Below are 19,697 nucleotides of genomic sequence, written 5' to 3'. Positions count from 1 at the left end.
GTTGACGCAAGTGTCAGTCAGTGTGCGAGTGTGCGCAAGTGTGGCAGCTCGGCAGCTCTGAGTGTGGCTGTAGATTAATGACAGCCATTATCTCAATGCCCAAAACACTCAGTGATAGAGAGTCAGTGCCTGGCGACGGGCCGCAGCCAATCTATTTGCGGCGCAGCGGTCACCTGCCCGGGTCAGAGCCCACATACGGCTGCTGTTTGTGCACTTGTCGTGGCGCTGGCCGGGCGGTGGCGGCTGCTGGAAAGCAATGAGCTTTCGCCAGGGGGAAAAAAAATAAAAAATAAAAAATTCTACCCTACCAATTTCTACCCTACATTCCTCATTTTGCAAATCTTGCAAATGATCTACCGCGACGCTATTCTTTCGAGTTTTGACAAGGTCATCCGGGGTAATTCCATCACATGCAGGCAGAATATGCGGATTGGAGTGTTCGTGGTTGCCAGCATGTGAATGACTGGAGACCAGGCTAGGGTGTCGTCAGACATCGGTGTGCTCTGATTGGTCAATCGCCATATGGCGTCTCGTCACGACAGGCACACATTGTAAGCACTTAGCTTAGCGGTTAGCTTTGCAAAGTTGCCGGTCACCGCAAAATGACCACGTCGTAGTTTGACTGTTTGATTTCGTCACCAGGCATTGTGGCACCCGTCTTCCGTTCCTTCCTGCTAGTGTGTTACGAGCCACTCAGCATTTTCACAAGAAAGAATTTGAAGTTTTCATTGGTGCTGGGGAAATTTTCCACCGTAGTCAGCCATTAACTCAGTTAGCTGGAATAGGCTCCATCTTTCTCCAAACACAATAAGAGGCAAAGAAAATGGATGGTTGGATGATCATTGATACCAAAAGAGAAGTCAAGAAGAATTGACCTCTGCACGTATTTGCCAGCTAATTTGTTGTACCTGCAAATGGCGTCCCAAGGTGAAAAAGACAAAGGAGCCACACTCATTCCGCCGGCTCGATTATCTCATTTGTCCAATAAAAAGTCATTCAAGTCCAATCAGTCAGGCAGCGCAGGACACCTCCATGCACAACAAGTCACAAAAGTGAGTTGCGATCAAGCGCTCACTATCTTACGATCCCCCATCACACAATCCAATCCAATTACAGCCGTAAGTACCTGCTTAAGTAACATGCTCTTCGGGCACTTTGACTCATTTGTCGCGGGGGGAATGAAGGGTTAAGCCCTCCCACAAAGACCTCATCAAAGCCATCCTCTCATCACTGATTCGGAAGAACTGACATGTCCGACAACAACAAAGATGGCAAAATCAATCTCGGCAGTCTTGGCTCATGAAGAACCTGCTGGAATGTCTTTGGATACCAGAAATAATCCCGTGTCTTTCAATCTGAATATTTCTTCGTCTGGCCATCTTGTGGGGCTCTAAGGATAAATGCTGATTTAGCTTTTTATGCGCCGGATGTTCATGTTGGACGGTGATCGCTGTCAGCAAATCATAGCAGCGCGGTCACTAATAGCGTAGTGCAGGGGTCACAAATCCTCATGAAACTGAGAGCCACTTCTTGCATACTGATTAATGCAAAGAGCTACCCGTTTGATACGTCAAATAACAAATGAGCTCAGATTACCTTTAATTGTGCCGCGTTAGTATGTTATTATTAATAATTCATAATACTCAGTTACGCAAACTCTAATCATGTTAATGATTTCTCACGATAATTAGGAAACAGATGAATATCAATATGCACCACTTCATTTCGATAGACCTTTGCCAGTGTTTGCATTCTCAAATGATCACTTCAACAACATTACTTGAAAAGATATGTCCCATTGCTCGTAAGCTATTTTTAGAACAGGACAGCAGGCCACTCGTGTGGTCATTTGTGACCTCCAGTGTAGTGGCTCCCAAACTTAACTTCTGTGCAGGCTGATCAGTTAGCAGTCATCAGTCAGCATGTGAAAGTGAATAGTCGTACTCCCCTCTGAAAGTATTGCAATAGTTTGTTTTCTGTAGACTAAAAACATTTTGGTTTGACATGAAACGATTAATATGGGACAAGTTTTTCTGTCCAGGTCGTTATATCTGGACATGTCAAATTTATCGTTTTTTTTTTAGTTTTATTTCTTATTTTAAAAACCTAAATACGACAACCTAACCCCCTGAAACGGTATGTGAAATGGTTTCTCTTAGCACCTTGGACAGGAAAAGGTCAAACGCAGCAGGTGCTCAATTTAAAAAGAAACGGAAAGAAGAAATGAGAAAAGGATGCCGGTAGATACAAACACAGCTTTATTATTCATCACTAAAGTGTGTAATTATTTCATTCTGAATTAAAATTGTCAATAAACAGTCATATGTTTATTGCTATTATGTCTTATGTCTCTCATCAGCCTGTTGCCAAGATGCTATATCGGTTGCTTCAGATATTTCCTCCTCTTTTTTTTTTTTTTTTTTAATTCAAATGAGCGTGTTTTCAACAATAACATGTCAATAATAACTAGAATAAAATGCTTGCTCACAAAAACAAGGATTTAAAGTACCGTATTTTCCGCACTATAAGGCGCACCTCATTATAAGGCGCACCTTCAATGAATGACATATTTTAAAACTTTTTTCATATATAAGGCGCTACAGTAGAGGCTGGGGTTACGTTATGCATCCATTAGATGGTGTTGCGCTAAAGGGAATGTCAACAAAACAGATAGGTCAGTCAAATTTTATTAATAGATTACAAACCAGCTTTCTGACAACTCCATTCACTCTCAAAATGAATAAACAGCTGTTTTATTATTTTCTCTGAGGTAAAGTATTAGTATTAGCTAGCGATCCAAGATGGCGGGATCTTCTGCGCATGCACGTCACCGATCGTGCAGGGTCACCGATAGCGTCTTGACAGCGAGACCTGTTGCGGGTCAATATTGATCCATATATAAGGCGCACTGGATTATAAGGCGCATGGTCAGCTTTTGAACGAATTGAAGGCTTTTAGGTGCGCCTTATAGTGCGGAAAATACGGTAAGTGAACAATCATATTATTATTATTATTATTATTATTATTATTATTACTATTATTATTATTATTATTATTATTATTATTATTATTATTATATAATTTGATGTTGCTCTATTCTTATTCATCACTTAATTTTCAAGAAAATCAACGGTCCACTACTCGCACGTTGTGTGCGTGGGTTGTTGTTGGCTGCCGAGGTTTGTGGGGTGTTCAGGGTGTTGTAGGAGTGGGGCGTTAAGGGGGTTTTGGTGTATAATCACTGGTTGGATTCCTACACAGTTTCCGCTTTGGGTTTTGCTGTGAAGTTCACATCAGTTAAAGAGGTGCAACCAACATGAAAACCGGAGTTCTGTCTATATTTTCACCCGCAGCCAAACATTTGTGAAGCAAAGAGATTTCGTGAACCAAAGGAGAGCAATTGCACAAACATTGACCGTAGCACGTACAACCCCTTGGAAGGTTCTGAATAAGAAAGAAACCGATGGCGTGCTAAGTGAGATAGCATCGAGCGGCTAGATGAAGGAAAACAGCAGCAGCTGAGGACAAAAACAGCATGAGAGCTATAAAGAAGGCTCAAAGACAACTGCGAGTGAAAACATCAAATACTAAAGGGTATAAAAGATGGTTTTAAAATCTACTGTTCACAAAGGCTTTCTGAACAAAAGTATTAAGGCTGCACAAGTACGGTAAGATGAAAACCAAACCACTCTTTCGCAAGAGTAATAGAAAGGACAGGCTCCAATTTGCAGAAAATAAAGAGATAACCCTAAAAATAATTGTGTAATAGAGTTCTTTGAATTTATGAGACAAAGATGAGCCTTTACCAAAGTGACGGGAAGGCTAAACACTTTGGATATGCAAGAAACTCACTGATGAAAGCATCTCACTAATCTACATTGATGCAAGCAAAAGATGGCAGATGCCAATGAACTTGGAAGTAAGCAGAAACATTCGCTCTGACAAATTCAAGAAAGATGCAAGCAAATGGATGGCTTTATCAAGCAGACCCATAATGACCTGCACACTGCTAAAACGTCTGGGGAAAAGAAATTCATGGTTTTGCACTGATCAAGTTGACCTCCGGCTTTGCTAACCTGCTCAAGACGACATGAAGAGAGTGGCTCACCCAAAATAAACAAATGAAAGCCGATGATGGAACGTCAATGAGTCACTTACTGTCCTAATCACTTCCACCTTTTAAGCATATTTTGCTAGAAGATACTCAGCTAAAATTTGGTCTTCTGTGACAAACAAATAATGCTATCTTCTAAATTGTCTTTGCCCTGCGATTGGCTGGCAATCAGTTCTGGGTGTACCCCGCCTACTGCCTAAAGCCAGCCGGGATAGGCTCCTGCACCCCCGCGGCCCTTGTGAGGAGCAAGTGATTAAGAAAATGGATGGCTGGATAAATTGTCTTGTTGACCTCGTCTCATATTCCTCTTCAATGTCAAGCTCAAATGCTTCCAGTCTGCAAATTCATTGGCTTGTGTTGTAATGCTCATGGTGAGAAAGAGCAGGGTTTTTCCTACGTACAAAATTCAGAGGCGGCCACCTCCACCTAATTTCCTTGCCACCTCCAGCCTGACAGACTGATATTGCTCAACACGGCGCTCCAGCTGCGTCGACTGAGCTCGGCAGCGACACATTTTAACTGCAGATGTAGCATTGCGCCATTATGGAGGTGCTATATCAACAGCAGTGTATCGAATAGATCTGAAGCAACAACTACTGAAGCGAAAGTAGTCGCCCATAGTCACACCTCTGCCTCAATTTGTGCCAGGAAAACCCCTGATTAGGGCTTTAGCCAGTGTGTCCATATAAAGGTAATCTAGAGTAGACGGCAACAATTCCAGTAGTAGCACGTCTTCCAGTAAAAGTGTGTCAATAGGTTGTCCAGACAGAGAGTACTTATCAGTTATTAACACACCTTTGGCAAATGTTGACGCAGACGCAAACTCGTCACCCACCTTGGCGATTTGGACGCACCAGTTGAGCAGCAGCTGCGAGCCAATGTTGTCCTTGTGCTCGTGCACGTAGTCGAGGAGGCAGCCGTGCGGCATGAGCTGGGTGACCAGCTGGATGGTGGGGCTCAGGCACACTCCCAGGAGGCGCACCAGGTGGGGGTGCTCCATGCTGGCCATGATCAGCGCCTCCTGGGTGAAAGACAAATTGCAACTAAGAGGACTTGGAGCGCCATCTGGAACACAGCGACGTACTCGCAATAGCGCTCGCAGGTTGCCGTTTCGGAGACCTGGCACGTTGTTGTTCGTCGTCACGTCTATTTGTCAACAAATATCAGCTTCGCTTTTTCATTGTACAACTCAGTGCCCGTCCGTGTATCTATTATGCATGAATATTTGTGCGCTATATTCCAAGCGGAGGTGGAGATGGATGCATAAATGAAGACGGCTTTCTGACTCAATTTGCATGCAGCGTCTGCAGCCCGTGGAGTATTCTCACAGTTCAAGAAAACGCTGCCGAAAGCCTCTTCAAAAGCGGCACAGACAACCTTTCCCCATCTACATTTCACACACACACTTTCATAAATGTTGCACCGGCACAATTAAATGTAGGCCATGGCGAGATCTGAATGAGAGTCGCAACACCTTTCACCTCGCTGGAGCGTGCGCGTTGATGAGGTGCCACTTTAAATATAGACGCTCCGTGGGAGCCGGGTGGGAACGTGGGAGGCGGTAGATTAATTGTGAACAGCAGGGGCGCCACAGGCCGGGGAAATGCCTCCATTTCAAAGTGGTGCTACTTCATGACCACTTCATAGAATCACCTGCTCCCTCCCTCACAACAATGTTGTCGCTTTACACAGCAAAATCGCCAGCGTTAGATTGACACTGAGGGGTAGATTCACTAAAGGTTTGCGTCGCCTTTGCAGGGCGCTAACGAGTAAAAATGGAGCAATTCTGGAGCACTTAATTCATTAAATGCGCAGATGGGGAAATCCGTCACTAAGTGCACTGCCAACCAGATTGCGCCCCGGTGCGCTGGTGGTATTTGCGCGTACGTATATTAGGTAATTGGCATACATTTGGCGCATATTATGCTCACCCTAATGCAAATGAGACTCATTGATATACAGCGTCTAATTCACTAACACCAGCGCTAATAGCCACACGGAGTTTGCGTAACGCAAATAACGTTTACGGAAGGCTGGTGTAAACTTGCCGCTTCCTCGATCCCGGCATCATGACAGCAGTGCATGGTGGTATGGAGATGCATGTATGAATGCATGACATTGTTGTCGTCCTCTCTGCATTGTACAGCTTAATGGCGCTAAATGAGGAAAACGCTTCTGCACCGCTCGGTCCAACCTCGCTTTCTGATAATGTCATCTTTCTCGCAACTGTTACTATACTACAATGTTCTTGCCGCAAATCCATTGCCATGTGTGGTAACTCAGGCGCAAATTTGCTCCGAGCTGTCAGAATTTGTGGCCGTGTTTGCGCCGGTATAGATCCTTTCATAGCCTACGTCACGATGACGTCACGGTGTTTACTGGAGGCAAAAACAACTTGCTGCTGCAGGCAACGGAAGTGCAGCTAGAAGTAAACAACGCTGGGTGTCTGTAGAAAATGTCTTGTTGAGTTTTTGGTTGCAACAAAAACTTGAAATTCTATCTCAACCCAGCCTCTGCCAGTCAAGTAATCGCAGACGGCTGTGGTTAAACGCAATTAGGCGAAAGGACTGGACTGAGACTATCATCAACAATGCTCGTGTTTGCAGCGCACACTTCATATACGGTAAGATTTAACTATCAGCTGCAACCTGGACAATGATATGGGCTAGACTAGTCATTAGTTAGTCATTATTTGTGGGATTATGTTTACATGCACGGACTTACAAAAAGTACGTGTTTCCATGCTACATGCGTGAATGCTAACCGCTAACTAACCAAACGTTAGCTGTATGTTTCAGTTTTGTCGAAGCGAAAGCCCTCACAATGGTTCCGAAAACCTATTGTCAAATTTTTGTAGGAGAGGCCCATGCTTCGTACATCCTCGTCTTCTGTCGCTGTCGTTGACTTGGCAGCACTTGCGAACACACGACACAACAGTCCTCGCTCAAGTTGTTATATTCAAAATTTTGAACATGTCCATTGTAGACATAGTTGTAGGCATCTAATGATTTATAAACCCTCAGTTTATCTTTAGTTTAATCGCTCGTTTTTTCTATAAGGTAGATGTAAATGTCCGGCCATTGCACAGTAGGTAGTCCTGTTAAATCGTCTATCCAGTGCGTGAGTGCGTAGGGCTCAGTAAATATCACCCCATCAGTCAGAGTTAACTTTTAAAAGTAACATTTTCGGTCGTGAGAAGTCAGTGTACGCACATATTCACTCAAATGTCCGTTTTCCACGTTCCGACGTGAACTTTCCGTGAAAATATGCTGACCGGTGTTACAACCACACGCCACTGAGGTGTTTTTGCCTCCAGCTAAGCCCCGCCCTTTAAATTGCATCATCTTGTTTACAAACTCTGAAGGGGTCGATATGATTAGAGCAATACCCTTAGTAAATCGGTGGGTAACTGGGAGCAGACTGATCAAACACCGGAAATTGATCGATTTGCTGTGTAAGCTCATCCATATCAGGCGCACGCCAAGGAAGGTAAAGGAAAAGGGTGGTGGAGTAAAATAAAACAACAACAAAAAATTTATGGACTGCTACCAAAAGTTCACGGAGTTGTACATTATGCAGGACTAAACTCTTCCTTTCTACTCCAGTGGGTGTATGTGAGTATGGGGTGCCCAAGAGTGTAGCCGTGTGCTGTGCTTTCTCTCCCATCTTCCTGAACATTGACCTCCATTACAGCCAGATGACCCTATTTTCCCATCGAACTCATTTTGTTACACACATGCACGCACACCCATCTTACATATGCTAGCAAACCAAATATATGCTTTTGCATTTCGCATACACTCCAATAATAAACCCGGTCGCTCACATTCGCATATCTGCTATCGCTCGCAAATCATGCCTGGGGAACATTTGTTGTTGTTGTTGTTGTTGTGGTGCTGTGTGTGTGCGCAAGAATGAGCGCGTGTGCTCGGAGCCGGCCCACTCCAGTGGCTGGCTTCTTAGTGGCGAGGCGTGAGCCTGCCTTTAGATTGCTGTTTAACAAGCCCACAGCGCGAGCATATTGGCTGCGGATGGACGCAGAGTCCCGCTGGGAGAAACGGGAGAGACAGAGGGTAAAAGTGAGGAGAGGCGGGAGGTGAAGAGAACGCCAAGACTCCGAAATGGGAGCAGTGAAATCAAGAGAGTGTGAAGAGAAAAATTGGTAAAAGGGAGAAGAAAATAGAAGTGGGAAAGGGGTGATAAAAACAAAAAAGTTCTCCAGCCTGGCGGGACTCCAGCGCAGCCACATATCATAAACAAGTGGTGTGTTTTAATAGTCTCATCCAGTCTTGGCAGTTCATTTTTATCCCTGCGATGCTACTTTCATAAAAATTTACAGCCAAGTGTGCAAACCAACAAAGTGGCAGGCGGCGGGAATACGCACGTCCATGAACTCCACGTTGGCTTTGGGGCCCGTGGTCTCATTTAGGATTTTAATAGCCACCGGGATCTTCACCGTCTCACCTTCTGGGACCCAGATTCCCTAGAAGAAAAAATATCTAGCAATTATTAGAAATGGAAGACTCTCAATAAACCAAGCACACAAATCAACTGTTGTGATTTCAATGTGGGCTCCCAGCTCACTTACCTTGTAGACGGTCCCAAACGCTCCTGAGCCCAAAATCTTGACCCTCTTCAACTCCGTCTCCTTCAGGATGCGCAGCTGGGCTTGATTGGGGGCTGTTCCACTGGGGGTCAGGGGCTCTACCAACTGACGAAACAAACACATGGCGTCAAATCCAAGTATTCATCTTGCAGCACCACTACAGACCTCGTGCCGAAAAGATGTGGTCTGCAGTCTTTAGCGTCCAGTCAAAATTTAGAGCCGCTGTGCAGCAAAATCGCACGTTAGATTAACACTGAGAGTGTGCCAGGTTTACCTTGTTTGACATTTACTAAAAACCAATAGGAGACAAGTCACTCAGTTAAAAGCTCGTGAGGAGACAGGAGAGGAACTGACGAATACAATTCACTACTGCACTCTCTGAGAAAAAATCCCCTCCTCACCCTCTTTTTTTATTTGGTTTTCACACCCCTAGTTACATAGGTGTTCCAACCCCAATGTTTTGCACTAGTGTCGGCATTAAAAAAAAATAATAAAAAAGCATGGTACTTCATTTATACAGCGTGATTCCACCTTACAAGGTCCTCAAAGCACTTTATATTTTGGCTACTGAATCACAACATCCGGAGCAACTGGAGGTTCAGTATCTTGCGCAAAGATACTTTGACATAGTCACACTAGCCTGGGGTCGAACCCACGCTCTCAGGATCAAGCCGCCCCAAAAGTAGCAACTGGATGTATCGCTATTGAAATGTCAACAGCGCGTTGGAAACTCGGAAAGTTTCTCCTTCACCGGAATTGAGGGTGTGGTCAATTTAACACTCTAGGTAGTGCTATTAGAGCTGCTACATTATGAAGAAAATATTCATCACAATTATTTTGGTAATAATTGAAATCACGATTAGGACAAACATTTATTTTTTGGTACAAAACAAGAAAAAGTTTCAATGTAAAAAATATTAAGACAAATAAAATCCTTTGAAACATTCTAATTATGCAAGTTCCTTTTAGATAAAACAAAATTTATTAAATTAGTTACTTTAAAAATTAAAAAAGGTGCAAATGTATGAATGTAAACAACTCATAATTAGTATTGCTGTTGTTAACAGTAAAACATATCCTTTATTCGGACGATTATGGTGATTTTTTTAAATTGTAGAGTGTAATACTGTAATTGATACTGTAATTTAATTTCAATGAATTGCACAGCCCTAGTAGAGCAAGCATTAAAGTTAAAAGGACCGGGCAGAGGTTCCCTCAGACCCTTTCAGACACCTTAGCTGTCCAACAACATGCCTGACATAAAATACACAAACTGAGCACTAAACTACTGAATGCATACAGCTATCAACAAAACGGTATTCCATTCAAGATGGAGGAAAATCCACTATCGTCTGTAACATATTCCGTCACTTTTTTAAAAGTTCCTGTCATTCATCAATAAAACGGGCATTCCTCAGTCATAAAGTGACTCAATGGCCACGTCTGATGATTCATGCCAAACGAAAATAAAACAACATTCAAAATCTTTGACTGTCCCAAACTGATATCAATGATATTGGAACCCACATACAAACAAATATTTCGTGGGTGTGAACATTTGCGACATTGGCGGGAGCATGTCCATGCTGAACAAATCTGTCCGGTGTCAGCTGCTAGCACAGCAGACAAAGAATCGCATCTCACCAGCTGTGCACATACAAAACCGTTCTGTGCCAATGTTTATGACGCGCTCCCTCGGCGCCACCTGCCATTCAGCGAAAGCCGACACCGAGCCGCATTCCAGCAGCTGGCCCGCCACGCGCCTCGCCAGTCCTCAAAAACCTCGAGCCTTTTCATCTAAAGAAAACACGGCGTTACCTGTAACTGAGCTAAACCGAGGGAAGCAAGAGCCAGACGGCAAACAGAAGAGCCGTCCTCGCAAATATTGGCAAAACCTTATCGACATCCAGCGGCCACCCAAACTGAAGCACAAAACACACACAAGGAGTCAATGCGTCGGATCGATGCGCGTCTTAATGAGCCTATCGGAGGCCGGGCACGCTGCGGTTTATCAGCAGCGTAATCACGCCGCTCAACCACGGCCATCAAACAATATAATGAGGCCATACATCAGCTGGTCAGCCACTCAAGCACTCACTCGACGTGACATAAAACCATCAGAGCTGCGAAAACGCCGCCACTGCACAGAACAGATGACTTGGCCGGTGGCCTGCCACTGATTTGTTGCTTCCTGCATTCGGGCCTGAAGCAGACACCCGCCGTGATGTCACTGCAGGAAGTAGGTTAGCAGGCCGAGCTGGGGAAAAAAACAACAACAACTGAAGCAATGAATTAATCCATTCATGGCTGTAATAGACCTCTTAGCTTCACCTTGAATCACATTTCTTCTTCTTTCTAGCAACATTAAAAAATGATTCTTAGCTTGCCCTTTTCTTTTTTCACGACTGTGCCCCACTACAGCCTGTTTCGGCAGCTTCATGGAGGGGGATTTAAAAATGATTTTTTACCCTCCAATGCATTTCAATGGGCGTCAATTCTACACAGATTTTTACTGTTTACAGGCCAACCCATGCTATCCCCCATTGGGCCCACAGGATATGTTGTACTATTAACAACAGCAAGAATGTTAAAAATCGCCACGTACGGCATGTATCTTTATGCAACGAGACTTGTCTTCATTTGTACGTTCACTTGCCTTCTGCATCCATCTAATCTTGCTCTCTCAAGAAGAATTCTCTATTTGTGAGTTGACAAACTCCAGAGAATACATCTTGTACCGCTCCCGCTGATAACCACCGTTCCAGAACCGCTGGTGGTTCGGACCAATAACAGAGCGACATTGTGTTTGGGGGCGGGATATGCAGCTGTGACGAAACCAGGAAGTCAGCGCCGACACCGGAGCTAACAAACAAACCTAACATGGAGGAATGGACGCTGCAATTAATTCTGTTCTCACAGAATGGCTCACTTGTTTCCTTGTTGAATGTTGAACAGCGAGAGGCGCTTTGTGCATTTCTAGCTGCTAAGATATTCGTGCTTTTCCCCCCTTCGACAAGAACGAACACAAAATTTTCACCCGTGGCCGTGATGGGTTAAAACAAATTTGTAGAATGCCGCATCGTCCAATCAGCTTGAATTTGAAAAGAGAGAGAGACATAGAGAGACATAGAGAGAGACTACATTTCCCATCGCGAGATGCTGTGACTATCGCGTGACCGGTAGCGAGACTGGGAAAATCTAACATGGCGGCGCTCTGCTGCTAAAATAGAATTAGCTTTATATTTCTAATTAAACCCGAATTTAATGATTAGATAAATTCGATTTTTTTCTTTTCTAAGAAAGATCGGAAATATTATCCAGTGTGGACGACCTCGAACGTTTTATTGACGATCATTTTTATAGCTGCGCGATGGATGAGCCGGCGGCCAGTCGGGATAATCCTTCGAAAAAAAAAAAGGAAAAATGACTCGTCAACAGACACGGACGATTTAGCAACCGCCGACGTATCGGTGAGTATGCTGGATTCCATAAATAAAAAACTTGACGTCCTCTGTCTTATCCGCGAGGACGTCAAAGAATTAAAGGCAAGTTTGGAATTCGTTAGCCAACAGGTAAGCGATCTCCAATGCGATAACTCCGAGCTACGCTCCTCTCTCGTCGCTGTCACAGCCGAGTTGGAGACGATTAAAAAGGAAAATAAAATGCTAAAGGAAACGGTCTTAGATGTTCAATCCCGTAGTATGCGGGAAAATCTAATATTCTCAGGTATATCCGAAAATTCTCCAGATAATCCAGAGGGTGAGATAAAAAAATTCATGACATCATCGCTAAAGATCCCACAGGAGACGGTAAATAATATCTCTTTTCACCGTGTACACCGGCTCGGAGCTCGTAAGGGCAATAAGCCCCGTCCTATTATTGCTAAGTTCGAACATTTTAAACATAAAGAATTGGTAAAAAGTAAAGGACGGGAGCTCAAAGGGACATCTTTCGGGATGAATGATCAATTCCCAAGAGAGATAAACGAGCGGCGAAAAGTACTGTTTCCTATCATGAAACAAAATAGACAGGAGGGTAAACGGACTTCGATGGTCGTTGATAAATTATATATCGACGGCCAGCTATTCCGAAACCCAACCTCGACCCCTTGGCTGTTCTAACTGACAATTGGTAGAGCCGAGCATTGTGTGATTATTTGACGTAGGTATATGTATATGTATGTGTATGTATATGTGTATATATGTATATATATGTATATGTATATGTATGTATATGTATGGATAATGGGTTACGAAATAGAATATGAATTTATATTATGCATAGGCTATATAGTAATAATAATAATAATAATAATAATATAGAAATATATTCTTAAAAAAATAAATTAATAATAATAATAATAATCTCGCTTAGGTCACCATTTACTGGTGTATTGTTATGTTGAATCCCCCACAGATTTCCTTCACACTCACTTCCCCCCACGTTTCTTCACTATTATACTTATCTACTTGCTATCTCTCTCTTTATATAAATTATATAAATTGCCTAATTACTCTTTTGCTATCCTACAATATGTTAATATTAATAAGCAGCTTATATAGATGTATACATAAGACTGAGTCTATATTGCTTGTATGCAGAAATTAGTTCTGGTCTCCTGGAATGTGTGTGGCGCTCGCTCCCAGGCAAAAAGAATAAAAATTTTAGACCATCTCTCAAAATTTAAGGCAGATATTTGTCTCCTACAAGAAACCCACTTACAAAAATCAGAAGAAAAATTATTTATAGATAAAAATTTTAGTCAAGTTTACTCTGCCTCCTATAATAGTAGACAAAGAGGTGTCTCTATACTTATACATAAGAATTTATTCTTTACTCTAAATAATATAGTAACAGATTTAGAGGGCCGATATATTATTATCCAGGTAACTATATTTAATAAAGTATATACAATTGGTAATTTATATGCCCCAAATAATGATGACCCTGATTTTTTCCATGAATTTTTCTCTCGGTTACTCGATTTAGCAACAAATTCTACTATTATTATTGGAGGTGATTTTAACACGGTCTTGAACCCGTTAATAGATCGTTCTAATAATACGATATATACAAGGCGATTACGATCCGCTAAAGTAATAGATGAATATATGGAGGATTTTGGCCTCAGCGATGGCTGGAGACTTCAAAACCCAACTAAGAAGGAATTTACTTTCTTCTCTGCTGTGCACCGATCATTCTCAAGAATTGATTTTTTCCTTACAAATAATTCTATTGTTGATAAAACTGCTATAAAAATACATTCTATAATTATAAGTGATCATGCACCAGTCTCCCTCACTCTACAAATTGACTCTACCTTTAAACCTCCCCCGATATGGCGTTTTAACATCTCATTACTGAAAGACGTAGAGTTTGATAAAATTATTAGAAGGGAGTGGGCAGATTTTTTGGAAATAAATGACTCTCCAAATATATCTCCATCTCTTCTCTGGGAAGCAGGGAAAGCGGTAATTAGAGGGAAAATTATATCATATTCAACTTATAAAAAGAAACAGGATCAAAAATTAGAAAAATACCTGGAAGATAAAATTAAAAAACTAACGGATGAATATGTATTAAACCCAAATAATCAAATATGGATAGAACTACAGAATATAAAAATACAGTTAGATAACATGTTATCTAAAAAGACAGAGTTTATAATACAACAGTTGAGATATAATAATTTTGAACATAATAATAAATCAGGTAAATTCCTGGCAAATCAACTTCAACGGAATCGGGAAAAATCTCTTATAACGGCTATTAAAGATATAAATGGTGAATGCACACAATCACCAGAAGAAATTAACCATATTTTTTATAACTATTATCGAAATCTATACACAGAAATTAATAGACCTAACCCTGAATATATTGAGGAATTCCTAAACAGCTTAAATATACCTCAGTTATCTATTGAACATAAAGATATTCTCGATACCCCGCTTACTATAGATGAGTTGTATCGTGCTTTAGACAGTATGCCTAATGGCAGAGCACCTGGTCCAGACGGCTTTCCGGCTATATTTTTTAAACATTTCTGGTTAATGTTTGCTCCATTATTTCTAAGAGTAGTAACTGAAATTAAAAGTAAAGGTGATATACGTCAAGATATGAATATAGCAGCAATTAAACTTTTATTAAAGCCAGAAAAAGACCCTACCCTCCCGTCAAGTTACCGACCGATATCACTAATTAATACCGATATTAAAATTATCGCTAAGGCCTTGGCATCTCGATTAGAGACGGTAATCTCGACAATTATTCATAGTGATCAAACAGGTTTTATTAAAGGTCGTCATTCTACTAATAATATTAGGAGACTCTTTAACTTGATTAGTATGTCACAGCGGTATGATAAAAAGGCAGTTGTTATTTCGCTGGATGCAGAAAAAGCATTCGATAAAGTTAACTGGTCCTTCCTCTTTGCTGTCTTAAATAAATTCGGCTTCGGGGAGTCATTCATTCAATGGGTCTCAATATTATATGATTCTCCTAAAGCTACAGTTACTACTAATGGGATTACATCACAGAGTTTTACTTTACAAAGGGGAACAAGACAAGGGTGCCCAATTTCTCCTTTATTATTTGCTATATTTATTGAGCCGCTTGCATTAGCTATACGTCAGGATAGACGGATCCAAGGAATCCACTCCGGGACAATAGAACATAAAATTAATCTATATGCCGATGATATATTACTCTATTTAGAAGAACCTGCTATCTCGCTAGGGGAAGCATTTAAATTAATAACTAAATTCTCTCACTTATCAGATTACTCTATTAACTGGACAAAATCAACATTATTACCTATTACAGAAAATTCATGGAATCCTACAAGTCAGGATCCACACTACTCCTTTCCTACAGGTAATTTAAAATACTTAGGTGTTAAAATTTCACCTAAGTTAACTGAATTAACTTCTTTAAATTTTCACCATTATTGGATAGTATCCGTAGTGACCTGGAACGCTGGAATAATCTTCCGATCTCTTTAATAGGACGGATAGCTACTATAAAAATGAAAGTTTTACCAAAGATTAATTATTTATTTTCAATGATTCCATTTAAACCTACGTCTAACTGGTTCCAATCGCTGGACTCTGCTATCATAAAATTCTATTGGAATAAAAAAAAAGCCAAAATTAGTCTATCTACTCTTCAGGAAAGTAAATCTAAAGGAGGTTTAGAGGCACCAAACTTTATGTACTATTATCTAGCTAATCAACTACAATATCTTGTGCTATGGACACAACCCAACAGAGATACTAACTGTTGGTTGGAATTGGAGCAGAAGGATTGTAATAATCTTAGACTGTCAGATTTACTCTTTATTACAAAATCAATAAGACGACATAATTGTTTTAAAAACCCAATGATAGCCGCCACCCTGACTGCCTGGTGGAAGGCATTAGAAATTACAAACTCCCAATTGGCGCCCTGTGGGCTCTCTCCCATTTGGCATAACCCCGACTTTCAACTTAATAATCAGTCGTTCCATTTAAGCCTATGGGAGCAGAAAGGAATTACACACCTTCATCATCTTTTCTCAGATAATAAGTTTATATCGTATACAAACTTGGTCCAGAAATATGAAATAAAAAAGGGAAATTTCTTACATTATCTGCAAGTTAAAAATATGGTTAAGAAACAAATCCCAACACTTCAAGATACGCTCCAACTGCCTGTCTTAGCTAAAGATATTATAAAGCTTTCTCCAACAACAATAAAGAAAATATCAAAAATATATAAGTTATTTTTATACACAAATAAAACGTATTTACCGACTTTAAAATGGGAAAAAGACTTGTCTATAGTTCCGGAACCAGACTTTTGGACCCAAATCTGTGAAAATGTATTTAAAATGACCAAACAGACAAATTTGCAACTTATCCAATATAAGATACTTCATAGAACATATATTACACAATATATGATGAAAAAAATGGGACTCTCTGACTCCGACATTTGTCTCCAGTGCTCACAAAACACTGCCGATACTTATCTTCATGCTTTATGGTCATGTACTCCAGTGCTGCATTTCTGGACTAAAATCTTGGAAAAGCTCGCTGATATATTAAACTGTAGGCTTCCTTTATCTCCAAGACTGTGTTTACTAGGTGACTTAACAATAACTGAGCGACCATGTAAACAATCTCAATCTATATTTATAGCCCTTACTATTGCTAAAAAAATAATCCTTGTCAATTGGAAAAATAAACAATCTCTAAATATCGACCACTGGTTAAACTTACTAATAAATTATATCTCAATGGAAAAAATCTCTGCCTTAAATAAAAATCAAGTATCAAGATTTAAACAAATATGGTCTATGTACATAGAATATTTTAATCTCAATTTGGCAACTTAATCCTGCCAAGATTCTGCCTGTTAACGAGAGCCACCACATCGTTACAACTTCTGTTTTCGCTGCTCCTGTATTTGGTATTTTGTATCTGATTGTTTTTATTTTTATATAGTCAGGAACCTAGTTGCTGCTAGTGGGCTCGAGCATACCACACTATACGACACTATACTCAATAACTCCTTAAGATCTATTTCTAGTGGGCACTAAGCATCAACACTTGGTGTTACTGCATGCTAATTAGTCAATTTTCTTGACGCCGTCCCCTGTGGTCGGGCGGGGGTGGTTCTGCCCCCCGTTGTCTGCTCGGTGGCGGTTGCGTCTTGGCCGCTCCCTGGGCCCCCTGTGGGGTGCGGTGTTGGGGTGCTTCCCCTGGTGCCCGGGGCGGTGCCGTCCCGGCGCGGTCCGCTGCTCCGTGCCCGGCGGCGCGGTTCGGGGTGGGTGGGCCTCCGGTGTGCCCCGTGGTTCCCTCTCCCCTCCCCCTTCCTCCCCCCCGTCGCCTCTCCCTCCTCGCCTCCTCCCGCCCATCCTCCTCTGCCTCCCGGTCCCTTTTCCCTTGTCGCCCTCCCTCCTCCTCTCCCCCCCCGCCTCCTGCCCTGCAGCCGCCCTTTCGCCTTCTTGTCGTCTTCTCCCCGCTTCCCCCGCCCCCCCCCCCCCCTTCCCTGTCTGCCCTGCGGCCCCTCCCCCTCCCTCTCCCTGGGCCTGGGGCTCCCTCCCCGGCCCGGGCGTCGGGCTTCGGGGGCCGGGCGAGGGTTTGGGGCCTGCCCCGCTCCGGTATAACTCCTGGTGCCCCGGGCGGGCCCCGGTGGCTGGTGGGCTGTCCGGTAGCCCTGCTGCGCTGGCTGTCCGCCCATTGTGGTGCCGGGTGGATGAGGTGGGGGGCGGCAGGGGGTGGGGGTGCTGGGGGGCGGGCGTGCCACCTACACCCGCCGGGTTGGGTGAGGCCCCGCTGGTCGCTCCTCTTACTCACTTCACTAGCTTGCACTATACACTTTGTAAATATACACATAGGGCACACAACACATTTCTTGGTGGGGTGGGGAAGGGTGGAAACACCGTCTTCACCCTTCAACTCCCCTCCAATTTTAATGCACCTCACGTCCAAGGGGAGGGGTGAGTTGGGGCGGGGAGCCATCAGAGGGGATGGACTGCAGTGCCTGGCAGCGCTGTGGTCCCCCCCATTTGTGTCCCTGCCCCACCACTTTGTCCCTCCATTCCCTTTTTTAATGCACCACACATATACATATTCATTTTTTGGGGGGGGATACGGGTGTGTCGGAGTAGGGGAAATTTTTTCCCTCTGCTCCGACTCACCTGCTCCCAATTTTAATGCACCACACGCACACACTTGTATATACACTGGGTGGGGCCACATTCACGGTGTAAGGGTAGAGCTCGCCAGTCGGCGAGCTGGCGGACTCAGTAACAGGGTTAGGTGTCACTTGTACTCTGGCGTGACGACCGGGGCCTCTCCCCACCGGGCTCGGTGTTCTGGTGTCCCGCCTTCTCCCCTGGTGCTTCCTCCTCTGCTTCCCCCCTCCCGCCGCGGTGCAAATCTCGCGCGGCTGGAGGTGGGGTGGGCACATCTTCCCTCTCTGCGCTGCTGCCCGGTGCCGGTTTCCGGGGGGGGGTGGGGGGTTCTCGCGGGGGGCCGGGTTCGCGGGGGGGGGGGTGGCGGCCGTCGGGGGGGGGGCGGCTTGTTTGGGGGGGGGGTGGAGGTATGGGTGGGTGGGGGGTTGGGTGCTGGGGGTCGGGGTGTGTTCGGGGGTTTGGGGGTCGGGGGTGGTGGGGCCTGGGTCGTGGTGGATGGCGGGTTTGGGTGGGGTGCGGGGGGGTCGTGGGGGGATGGGGGCTGGGGACCGGTGGGGCGCTGTGGGGGCCCGCTGGGCCTCGTTCTGCGGCCTTGGGCTCGGGGGTGTGGGCCGGGGCTGGGGCGGGGGTGTTCCGGGTGTCTGGGTCGGCTCGCTGACCGGTGTCCGCTCGGGTGGCTTGGGGGTGGCCTTGGTGCTGCCGCGGCCTGCACCGCGGGGGGGGGGGTGCTCGCTTTGCTGGACCGCGGTTGACGGCTTCTCTCTTTGGTGGTGGTCCTTATGCATGCCAGATCCGTCGCACCAGCATCTACTGAAACTCAACAGAAGTACCCTCTCCCTCCCACAGCCCCTTGAATCAGTTGGTGCTGGTGTCTGTGGTTCTCACTTTTCTTTATCTATCCTTCCCTCCTTCCTCTCTTTAGTTTTTCCTCTGGTCACTTGAGATCTTAATTTATTAGAAGTATGAGGTTTCTGGGGTTGGCATAAGACTCCGGTTTTGTAACCACGCAGGAGGGGTCTTGTTGGTGCTGGACTTCACTTTGATGGATTGGATGTACTGGCTTCTATTGATCTCACTCTGCCTTATCGATCCTTCCCTCCTTCCTCTCTTTAGTTTTTCCTCTGGGCTCTTGAGATCTCGCTAAATTTGCTGGAATTTAGAGGCTTCCGGGGTTGGCGTAAGACTTTGATTTTGTAATCATGGGGAAGGCAGGAAGTGTTTGGTCGGTGCTGGATGTCACTTTGATTTACCTTTCTTTTCTCTTTATTTCTTTTTTTTCTGACCTTTTCTCTGGT

At 43.8% G+C, this 19,697-nt stretch overlaps 1 protein-coding gene across 4 annotated transcripts in view; it reads right to left on the bottom strand.

The window, feature by feature from the left end:
* Positions 1-19,697, bottom strand: part of LOC144014190 (receptor tyrosine-protein kinase erbB-4-like) — a 260,722-nt gene that overhangs the window by 32,320 nt on the left and 208,705 nt on the right. For 3 of the 4 annotated variants that reach the window (XM_077513792.1, XM_077513794.1, XM_077513795.1), the window contains exons 18-20: positions 8,703-8,825; positions 8,499-8,597; positions 4,950-5,135 (exon numbers count right to left, since the gene is read on the bottom strand). In XM_077513792.1, coding sequence (XP_077369918.1) covers positions 4,950-5,135; positions 8,499-8,597; positions 8,703-8,825 — 408 coding nt within the window. The remainder of the gene's footprint in view (positions 1-4,949; positions 5,136-8,498; positions 8,598-8,702; positions 8,826-19,697) is intronic. The other variant, XM_077513793.1, reaches the window with a different exon arrangement.

This window comes from Festucalex cinctus, chromosome 2 (assembly GCF_051991245.1).
Source record: "Festucalex cinctus isolate MCC-2025b chromosome 2, RoL_Fcin_1.0, whole genome shotgun sequence".
Classification (NCBI taxonomy): Eukaryota; Metazoa; Chordata; class Actinopteri; order Syngnathiformes; family Syngnathidae; genus Festucalex; species Festucalex cinctus.
This window is presented reverse-complemented; position numbering and strand designations above follow the sequence as displayed.